General features: G+C 38.4%; 1 protein-coding gene and 2 pseudogenes across 1 annotated transcript; 1 reads left to right on the forward strand and 2 right to left on the reverse strand.

Annotated features, from left to right (window-relative positions):
- LOC104754375 (putative CCR4-associated factor 1 homolog 8) lies at positions 4,092-5,033 on the reverse strand. The gene has a single exon (XM_010476555.1). It carries the CDS (start codon positions 5,031-5,033, stop codon positions 4,092-4,094), a length of 942 nt encoding a protein of 313 aa, XP_010474857.1.
- LOC104730174 lies at positions 5,748-10,522 on the reverse strand (annotated as a pseudogene).
- Positions 11,110-11,254, forward strand: part of LOC104754401 — a 6,864-nt pseudogene continuing 6,719 nt past the window's right edge.

Raw genomic sequence — 11,254 nt, forward strand, 5'->3', positions numbered from 1 at the left:
CTCTTCAAGTGGTTTGTTTAAGTACAGACTCGCACTCTTCTCTCTCACTATCGGCACGGCAGTTTTAGCTTTTCTACTCTCAAACGTTGCCAAGTTTGATTCTTTTTGGTCACTTATCAATGGTTAATCATGAGAGAAGTGATGACACCAGCAGCGACGACTCCTACCCGTGTAGCTACGAATTCCGACCCAGAGACAAACGTAGGCGTGAAGACGAGATCATAATATCTGACTCAGAGACAAACTGTGCTTCCGAGGAGAGTATCGAACATACTAAAAATGTGAGTGTGAGTGTCATGTTCCTTCTCTTTTCACTTTTCTTCTATTCGTTTATGCAAACGTCTGATATTTCTTTTACTTATATACGTAACGAGATGTTAATAAGCGTCTTTGTTATTTTAATAGGAGGATGAGGAGGTGAGTCACAATGATATGGAGGTTGATTTGTGTGTTCTGAAGGACGCACTTGAGGTGGCGGTGACATCGTTTCAAGGTTTGAGTCAACATCAAAAGAATTTGATGTTTCAAAACTTGAAGAACCTTGGACCTGAGACAAGAAAATAGCTAACTGATGGATGGAAGGAGTTGAGTGCTGAGGTGCTTCGCTTGACCGCGAAGACACAAACTTTCTTGGCAAAGTTTGCAAACGCTGGAGTTTGATATATCTACTACTTACTTAACAAGAAATAAAAATTTCTTGTTTTTGGAATCATTTGAATGTTTTATGTTATTCCTACTAAATGTTTCTACTTTCTTGTTGTGTGTTGTTGTTAAGGCAACTTTTTTTTTTTTTTTTTTTTTAAGTTTTATGGAAGTGAACTTTTCTAATTAAGTTTCATAAAAGTCTTTATGTGGTGGGTGCTACTAGGCTACTAGCTACTCTCAGTTTCACAGTAAAAGAGAAGTTGAAAATGTTATTACTAAGGTACAAGGGTTCTGAACAGATATCCTGACAGCGAAAGACTTGACAGATCAGATTAAAGCCGTGGAAAAAAATACTTTTCTTCACAAAATTGTGGATTAACATTCACAGTTGCTTGCATTTAGGCACTCGAGGGACCATTTACCCGTTCTGGTTCTTGACCTATATATGAAATTGTATATATGAGTTTGGGCTCGGAACTTTGCATATGTCAAAAGAGAGAATATTGGATTGTTTCATCATGGGTCGACCCTTAATGAAAAGCTTTAACAATCAACCCAAAAGAGGGTCTTGATCTGACTTTATCTTAGGAGCTTCGGTCACTGTTTACTAACACCAGGAGGAACAAACAAGGATCATAACAACAAACACTCGCTACCAAACTAGTTTACAAACGATGAGACTAAATGCTAATCTTTACTTTTACGACCTCTCTCTCGAATCATGATCTTGAGGGTAGACACTTTGGACTCTTCCTTGACTGTGTCACGAAACCAGTACTTACTGGTGAGACATATAGACAGACATGACTTTAGTATGTATAGATATGTACTAAAGAAACATCTAAGAGACAGGTTCTACACCACAGATGATTAGTAATGAAAAGAAGGTGGTTGAGAGTAATCACTAGATTGAGTGGTTGTGGTGACTTCACCATAGATGGCCTTAAGGGTGGACAGAGGTTAATGTCGTGAGGTTTCTGCTACCTATACCAAGCCACCCACAACGAGACCAACGTCCAACAATTGACAGAGGAACGTCTATTGATCCTTGTGTTTGTTACATTGAGAGTCTCAATGTTACTCGAGATATCTGGAAAACTTCTCAACCGCGAACAACAGGCCATGTCAACTTTCTCAAGAGATGCCAAGTTGATGTTGGTGGGAATAACTTGTAGCTTAGATCACCATGACGCATCCAGCCTCTCCAGTTTGTGTAGATTCATAATAGAAGAGGGATGCTCCACCAAACTTGTGCAAGACGTAATTTTTAATGTCTCAAGATTAGAAGCATTCGAAAGATTTGGGATTTCTATCATATATGTGGAATGTCCCAAATCTATCTCCTTGAGATTTGCGAGGGGCTGCATAGTCATACACAACAAATGAGATATATATGAAATCATTAGAAACACATTTAAGAATATTAAATACCAACCTTGATCCCTCCCCACAGCTTCTTGAGATTGCTTGATGACATGTTGAGTTCAACAAGACGTTCCGGGCCTAACGGAAGATAACCGCAAAGCGTTGTTACTCTATATGCAAGCTCTTCGAAACCATAACATGGCCAACTGTGCTTGAAAGCAGATAGGCAATAAGATCTGAACAGGTAGATATCGGTAATGCCATGTGCCTTCAAAATCTTTTTATCTTCTGTGGTAACGATAATCCGACTTCTAGAACCAAACCAAGAAGGTTCTTTTAGCCAATGCCACTAGCTTCTCTAAATCATCTACATCATCAAGAATAATAACTACTTTTTGATCTTGTAGCCGTTCTTTTATTGCTCCTAAATGATTTACCCTCATTCTTGGTTGGTTCAAAAGCTTGGACAGAAGTTGGTTTTGCAACTGCAACTTGCAATCAACACCCATTATACACTTAAAAAATTCCCTTGAGGTTCCCCAGAAAGCATTTAAATCCAAAATCCGTAGAGAGTTGATTATAAAGAGCTCTAGCAATGGTGGACTTACCAATCCCTGCAGGACCCCAAATTCCAATCATCTTCACTGCATCACTTTCCAAGCATAACAAAGAGTCCAGTTTAGTCAAGTGAGCTTCCATCCCCTCAAAATCCCCTGAGGATGGCGGCTTCATCTTTCCTAACAAAAATGGGAAACAAAAAAAGGATTTTATATATGAAAAACAAACTTTAGAGAATGTTGTTCATTTGAGACCAAAAGAAACAAGGACAAACCAGTTTAGAGAGTGTTCCCCCCCGGCTATGGTTGCCACATAATTAAGCCAAAGCTTTGCTCCATCTCATCTTCACTTCCTCAGTTTTCCCTTGATATGTTTTCATGAAAGCGCTTCCAAAGCTTTGCTCCATCTCATCAGTCTTTTTCCCTTTTAAGGAATGAATACATAGTAGCAACGAGCAACCCCAAAACCCGCGGCTCAACTGGTTTATACAGCCTCACCGTAGCTTTCTTTGCCTTAGGCTTTTGGCTGTTTCAGTCTTTTTCCCTTTTAAGGAATGAATACATAGTAGCAACGAGCAACCCCAAAACCCGTGGCTCAACTGGTTTATACAGCCTCACCTTAGCTTTATTTGCCTTAGGCTTTTGGTTCTTTCAATCCTCCACTTTGGTTTTTCTCTAACCTTAGCTTATTAGGCTTCTCGAATCATCAACCTCAGACTCTTTTCCGACTTCTTCTTCTTCTTCTTTCAGCTGAAGAATCACATGCATTCTAAACATCAACAAGTGATGCTTCCTCTGCATCTTTGAACTTCACCTAGACTTTGTCAAACAAGGACATAAAACTCCTTCACTACTCCATCTTCATTGCTATTTTTCAGAAGATCTCCCTATTTTAAGGTACAGTTGTGAATAAGTTTTTGAAGGTTTGATGGTGTTCTCTCATGTCACCACCTTCTCTTTTTCCTTCTTTTCTTCTCTGACTTAGTCTCGGCTTTGCTCTTTTTTTTCCTTCAGCCTTGCACTTTTCTTTCTGCACTGTGCAGGCTCTTCTCTTCATCACCACTTCACGTGGCTTTGGTTGTTCCATCCGGACTGAGATCCCCGTTGTAGGATCTGAAGCCGGTTGCAGAGCCTGCAACATCCTTCTTCTTCTTCTTATATATGCTTACCAGTGATCCGGTTGCAGAGAAACTTCTTGTCTTGTTTAATGCTTCACTACCATCTTAATTCTTACACAAATTAAACTTGTCTTGAGATAATTATAAAAAATTTAAGCTCTCAAAGAGACTTCATCAATAGGGAAAACAGTCACTGCAGATTCTGAGAAATTTGTCAAGAAAGAAAGACAAAAGTGTGGAACTAAACAATAGAAAAAAACTCATCTTTTCATCAAAATCAAATCGGATACAAACAGTTACATTAATCTGAGACAATACTAACAGGAAGAGATGTGTTGTTGACTAACACTACTAAACACATCAAAGTTAAGGTAAGGACTAATTAAGCAGTGTTTTCCTTGAGATTTTAATACATACATAAGCTAGGCGCATAGCCAAAATCACCAAAAGGAGGAAACCCAGGAACAAACATCGGAGTTAGTAGCGGAAACGGTGGTGGAGGAGGCGGCGGTGGTGGTGGTAGTGGACCGTAGCATCTGGTCATCATCTCAAGGTGGTTCTGTTGTTGTCTGTGCTTTAGACGATCAGAGATGATTCTATAGCCGAGTCCATAAACAAAGCCTTCAGCCTCTTGCACATCGGGGAAGATCTTAGTCATCTTAACGAAAACCCTAGCGGTTAATTCGCTATCTGAACCGGCGTGGTGAGCAGTACCAACACGGTCAAGTCCCAACGCATCCGCTAAATGCTCTAGCCCTAAACGGCAACCAAGCCCTTCGTATCTACCGGCGATAGCTTTAAGGTCAAAAACAGAGCCGAGGGTTCTAGCTACGGCTTTCGCAAACATCGCAGCAGTCACGGGTAAAGACTCTCCTCTGGTGAAACACTTCAACATATATGCGATATCATACGACCCGTGAAACGTCACCCAAGTGATGTTCCTCGTCCTCTTCAGAATCCAAGAGAGATCATTGAAGAAACCGTCGATTTCAATTCCTTGTGCCCTAATCTTCTTCAGATCTAGACCGTTGCGTTTTAGGAACTCGATGGACTTGTTGTTTCTCGCGTCTTCAGCATCTCCGAAATCAGAGAAATTGATCTCCCAAGTTCCACCGACTCTTCCGTTGCTGTCGAACAGAGTCAGACCTAACTGGATCAGTTTCGTTTTGTTTACGCTGAAACTCATGTCTATGTATCGTTGATCGTCCGAAGCTTGTTGTGGTGTATCTCTTAAACTACCTGGAAACTCAGTATCAAACGCTATAAATCGATAGTTTCTTAAACAATTTCTGATCGAATTCATCTCTTCATTACGATTCCACATCCAAATCTCACGGCAATTTTTCATCATACTCATCGTCATCTCTGTTTTTTTTTTGTTGGTATAGTAGGAGCGTGTGAAAAAAACAAAAATAAGAGAACAACGATACATATAGTTTTAGTATTTTTGGAGAAAAGGAAAATTTCCTTTTTCCAATATTATTGATTTTATTATTCCCCTTTATATGACCGTTTGAATTTTTTTTTTCTGATAATTACATGAATACCAATATTTCTTTTACAAAAACAGATAGGGAGGTTCGATNATTTTTTTTTTTTTTTTTTTTTGGTTAGTTACAATTAGAGAATTTATTTTCCATTATGGAATTTTGGACATCTTTATTTATTTTTGTTTTGGTTATTAAAAGATATAAAAGTGAATTAAACCATTTTCTCAATATATGTCATCACTTTGAGTGTCACAAGACATAAAACTCAACATAATAAAAACTATACAAACTCAACATAATAAAACCTTTTATGTATTTTTGTTTAGGAACATCTCATTTTGTTTAGCTGTAACAATCTTATGTCTTGTTGTTGTTGTTGTTGTTATATCTTAATTCAACCAATCTTGTCTATTATTTTCGAAATATACACATTGTCTTAGTTCTTTCTTGCTAAAAACTGTGATGCCTAATGAAGTTTTCATACATGTTTACTTTATTTATATGGGATTTTGCATAACGCATGACAAGTATCTAACATCCTCTGTTTTCAACTCTGTTTCAGTACTGATTCATAGTGATCAACTTATGTTTATTAATCTTTTAATAGTAACAATAACATATACAACTTATGCTGACTAGTAGTGTTTGCAAGCTTCACACTCATATTAGAAGTGACTCTTTATACTGCTATTATGCCAGATGATTCGTTCCCTTCCATTATGTCTGCAGCAGCTGCCCACTCCCGTTGACCTCTATCTCCTGATGGTTACTTGGAAGCTTCGGTTGACTCGTTTGTGTTGACTTGTAAAGGGCACTGAGATACATATGGTTTCAGCTGTATAATCCAAATAGATATTCATTAGCAGAGCAGCCTAGTCACACAACAACAAGCTTAATGTAATTAAGTAAGCATTCCCACCTATTTCAGGTACTTAACATTTATCAGGATCAATACCCCTAACGAGCTTCCACCAATACGACTTGTAAGAAGTTTTCTATGAGGATATCACTAATGTTTTGGTACTCGTGTTCAATTACGATGAAAGCAACATACTCTCGGCTACTTATTTTTCAGGAGAGCTAAATGCATTAAGTAAGCAAGACATTATAGGTTTCCTAACACAAAAACTTACAACAAACAACAAGATTTATCAGGATCACAAACCTAGGGAGCTTCGACCAATAAGACTTGTAAGAAGATTTCTCACTAATGTTTGGTTCTCACATTCAGTCAAGATGCAATCAACATAATGGAAAAATCACAGACAGAAGGAACAAAAGAGTTTAGAGGGTGAAATGACAAACCTTAAACCCGGTGAGGTCAGGGACTACGTAATTCGGCAATTTATCTTGCTGCACAACGTATCCTCCTGTAAAAACCCACGTCACAAAACTTAGAGAAAGATAAAACGAAGTCTAGAAAACAAATGCAAAAAAAAAACCCAAAAGAGATGATATGTAACAAAACTTTACCACAGAAGAAACGATTAAGAAAGATACAAGCACTCTAAGATAATGAACCAAAAGAAACTACAAACCCTTTTAGAGAATGTTCCCCTTCTATGCTTGCAACAACAGTCAAAGCTTTACTCCATCTCAGCTTCTCCTCCTCCGTCTTACTTTCACAAGTTTTCTTTTAAGAGTTTCTGTATAATTATTCTCCTTGTTTTTTTCTCCAGAGTCACAAAACTGTGGAAATGCATGGAACGTTGCTTATGTACTCTCTGTAGTGAAAAATTGAAAATAGTATCATTCCATAATATGATCGGTATTTTATTTAGTAGGAAAATTGTGACTACTACAGAATATTTAAAGAAAGAGGTTACTTTATATGAGATCAAACTATCATGAAGATGGCGAGGAAGCTAAGGAATGACTTACCTCTTTTCAGGGGGTTTGGTCTAACCACTGATCCTCAGACTGGTTTGGCCTCATGAGATTACATGAGAAGTTTGTAGGTCGTATTTATCTTTGTCTTCTTCTTCCTCAGACCAACTTTCCTAAACCAACTCTAGTGACCTGTATGTTTACTGTTTTTGATCTTCTCAACTAGTAAGACCTTCACAGCTTCAAAGTAGTCCAGTTTGTTGCTGCTACTTTCAGTTTCAAAGTAATCCACTTTGTTGCTACTACTCTCAGCTACAAAGTAGTCCACTTTTCTACGGCTACTTTCAGTTTCAAAGTAATCTCTTTGCTGCTACTACTCTCAGCTTCAAAGTAGTCCTCTTTGCTGCTGCTACTTTCAGCTTCAAAGTAATCCTCTTTGCTGCTACTACTCTCAGATTCAAAATAGTCCTCTTTGCTGCTGCTACTTTCAGCTTCAAAGTAATCCTCTTTGCTGCTACTACTCTCAGATTCAAAATAGTCCTCTTTGCTGCTGCCACTTTCAGCTTCAAAGTAATCCTCTTTACTGCTACTACTCTCAGCTTCAAAATAGTCTTTGCTGCTGCTTCTCTTAGTTATAAAGTAGTCCACTTTTGTAGCTGTGTAGTCCACTTCGCTTCTGCTATTCTCAGTTACAAAGTAGTCCACATCACTGTTGCCAACAGTTTCAAGGTTTTCCATTTCGCTGCTGCTACTCTCACCAATGAAATAGTCCACTTCACTGCTGCTACTATCAGTTTCAAAGTAGTCCAAGATCTGTACACCACACTCAATAATATTTTCATCTTGTCCCACCCAGCAGAACTCAAATAGACTTTCGCTTGTAGTGACTTCCGCTTCACACTCAATTATCTCGTCGAAGTGCTCTGTGCAGCTGAAGTCCATATATATAATTTCTCTCGTAGTCCCATCTGCTTCAAGGAATCTGGGTTTTATAAACAATCTCCCAAAAAATATTAACAGATGTACAGACAAACTATTTGACTTATATCGCAGACCTCGATTGGTGGAAGCAGGAGGCAAACCTTAAATCTTGGGAAAGTCCCCTCACCACCCAAACTCGTAGGGATAGTTATGCAGTTTCCTGTAGCTTTGTGAGTGAACTCTGCCGGGATCTCACTACCGGGTATGCATACATAATTACTACACCATAATTGTATGATTACTCTTCTTGATACTTCATCCATTTTCAAACAGTTTCGGAAGTTGAGTATTGCTGCATACTCATGTGAAGAGAAACTTACACTCTTGAGCGATACATAATTAGTTACAACGAGGGTAAGATAATTCGCAAGAGAAACTCACCGATATTGGACATATCTAATGATATACCTATGACAGATCCCCTGTCAAATATCACAAACAAAAGTAGGCAATTTTCTAGGGAATGTATATATGTCCGAACTTACTGTTTCATTTCTTAGTACATCACGAATCTCTTAGGCCTCAATTAAAAACTGACGTTTCCCGGTTCGCCAGACTGTTGAGAAACTATTTGCTAACCGAATTGTTGTAGTAGAGAGTGCATCACTATCCAGCCATCAATATGCACAAGAGATTTCACAGCTAAACTCTTCAACGTATTTTCGACATCCAAGATACTGTCAGCGAGCATAATTGTCACGTAATCGACACTTTTGTAGTTGAAGAAGCATGCAATGTGAAGAAATAGAGATTGATCTTTCACAGACAATCTGTCATATCCCACCCTTAATGTGTCCTCAATTTTTCTATCAAGACTAGTTTCGATCCTAGATAACTGAAGTTCCCACTCGTGCTTGCTCTCCCCACGCAAAGATGAACCCACAACACAAAGGCCTAAGGGAAGATAACCGCAAAGCATTGCTACTTTAAATGCAACATCTTCAAAACCATCTCGTATAGAACTTTTTCCGAAAGCAGAGAGACATAAAATCTCAAGAGCTTCATTCATGGATGGAAAATCCACATGGTAGATATCATGAATCTTGTGTGCCTTCAAAATCTTCTTATCCTCTGTGGTAATGATGATCCGACTTCCCTGACCGAACCAATTAGTTTCTTTAGCCAAAACCTCTAATTGCTCTAGATCATCTACATCATCAAGAATAATGAGTACTCTTTGATCTTGAAGCCATTCTTTTATTGCGCCTAAATGATGTATCTTCATATCCTTTTGGCTCAAAATCTCAGATAGAAGTTGGTTTTGCAACCGCAACTTGCAATCATGGTCATCAACACCCATTATACTCTTAAAACCTCCCTTGAGGTTCCCCAGAAAGCATTTAAATCTAAAACTACTAGAGAGTTGGTTATATAGAGCTCCAGCAATGGTGGACTTACCAATTCCCGCAGGACCCCAAATGCCAATCATCTTGACTTCATCACTTTCCAGGCATAACAAAAAGTTCAGTTTTGTCAAGTGAGCTTCCATCCCAACAAACCTATCAAAATCCCTTGACAGTAGTGTAAAATTCAGTTTGGACGAAACATCCGTGGCTATCTTTTCAACCATTGCCGCTTCATCATCCCTAACCAAAAGGAACAAAATTTTACATTATAGAAACTTCACCATTGAAACATTGATGAAGAAGACAGATTAAAAAAAAAAAAAAATACATTTTCGTATTACATTGAGCAAAAAGAAACAACAAACCAGTTAGAGAGTGTTCCCCAGCAATGGTTGCAACATATGCCAAAGCTTCGATCCATCTCTGCTTCACCTCCTCAGCTTTCCATTGACAAGTCTTGTCGAAAGTGCTCCCGAAGTCTCCGCTCTGTTTCCGTACATCAGAAGGATCAACGTCATAGAAGATGGTCATCACAATCTGCCCTTGAGCTTCCTTACATCTCAAGATCTCAACCAATTCATCTAAACACCAGCTAGAAGAAGCGTACTTCTTGGAGAGCACAACGATCGAGACTCGAGATTCTCCAATCGCTTGCACGAGCTCAGGTCCGATCGTGTGGCCTCTCTCGATGCCTTGATCCTTGAAGGTCGTTATACCTTTGCTTGCAAATTGATTGTGTAAATGACTGAGAAACCCTCTATGGACGTCTGGGCCGTGAAAACTCGGAAAGACATGGTATCTCTTGATGCGAGACGAAGAAGAAGCCATGAGAGAGATTGAAGAAGAAGAAGGTTTTGGATAAGTTATGAAGAAACAAAATCCCTTCTTTTATATAATGTTAGCAAAACACGTAAAAGGGGAAGAGAAATTGTCAAAGGAATTTGTATGAAACTGTAAGGAAAAATACAAAAACATGACTCCCCAAAGTCGTCGAGAACCCCATGGAACGAGGTAGAGGACCACTGCCGAAATTGATTTTGCACAGTTGAAATTAAAATCAATTGAACCATAGCCGTTGAGGACCACTGGGCACTGGCCATATTGTCGGCGAAGAAACATTTGAAAATCAGATTTAGCTCTCAGAGATGACAACAGTCAAGTCCCCAGAGACGACGAGTGGAAGAAGAAGAAGAACCAAACCACTAGGCTAGCAGACAAGTTGGGTTATAGTCATAAATGGGCCGAGCTTGACCCATAAATAACAGTCTATTTTTTCTTTTTTTAACTCGGGTTTGGTCTTATTTAGTAGGTATGGAATTTTTTTTGTTTAGATAGGTTCGGTATGGAAACGTTTGACTAAGGGGGGTTATTGGATCCTTGATTTTAATGGATTTAGAAATCCTTATAAGATTTGGAAATCTACATGGAATCCATGGATTTTAAAATCAAATAATATGGATTTGAAAATCAAACAATGTGGATTTGAAAGTCAAAGAAAGTGGATTTGAAAATCCTAGAGAATAGAATTCAAAAGTTATAAAAGAAATAGAACTTATAAAAATAATTTCTCATGTAGCATTCTCAAGTGAATCAGTCCACATGTTTGATGCTATTGTCTCTCTCCACTCATTGGCATATTCTCTTTGTTGTTCTTGGGTTGTAAGTACTTCAGCATTATCATCGTCATTAATTTCTTCGACAACTTCTTCTGCATTCTCGATTTCTTCTGGAAAAATATCCGTTCGACAAAACTTTCGCAGAAAATTATGTAAACCAACACATGCAAGTACAAGCTCTGTTTGTGTCTTATAAGGAAAAGGAGGTGCGTGCTTAAAGATTGCAAATCGAGATTTGAAAATACCAAATATTCTTTCAACCACGTTCCTTAGGGATGCATGACGATGGTTAAACAACTCTTTTGCATT

This window comes from Camelina sativa, chromosome 2 (genome assembly GCF_000633955.1).
Source record: "Camelina sativa cultivar DH55 chromosome 2, Cs, whole genome shotgun sequence".
In the NCBI taxonomy this organism is placed as follows: Eukaryota; Viridiplantae; Streptophyta; class Magnoliopsida; order Brassicales; family Brassicaceae; genus Camelina; species Camelina sativa.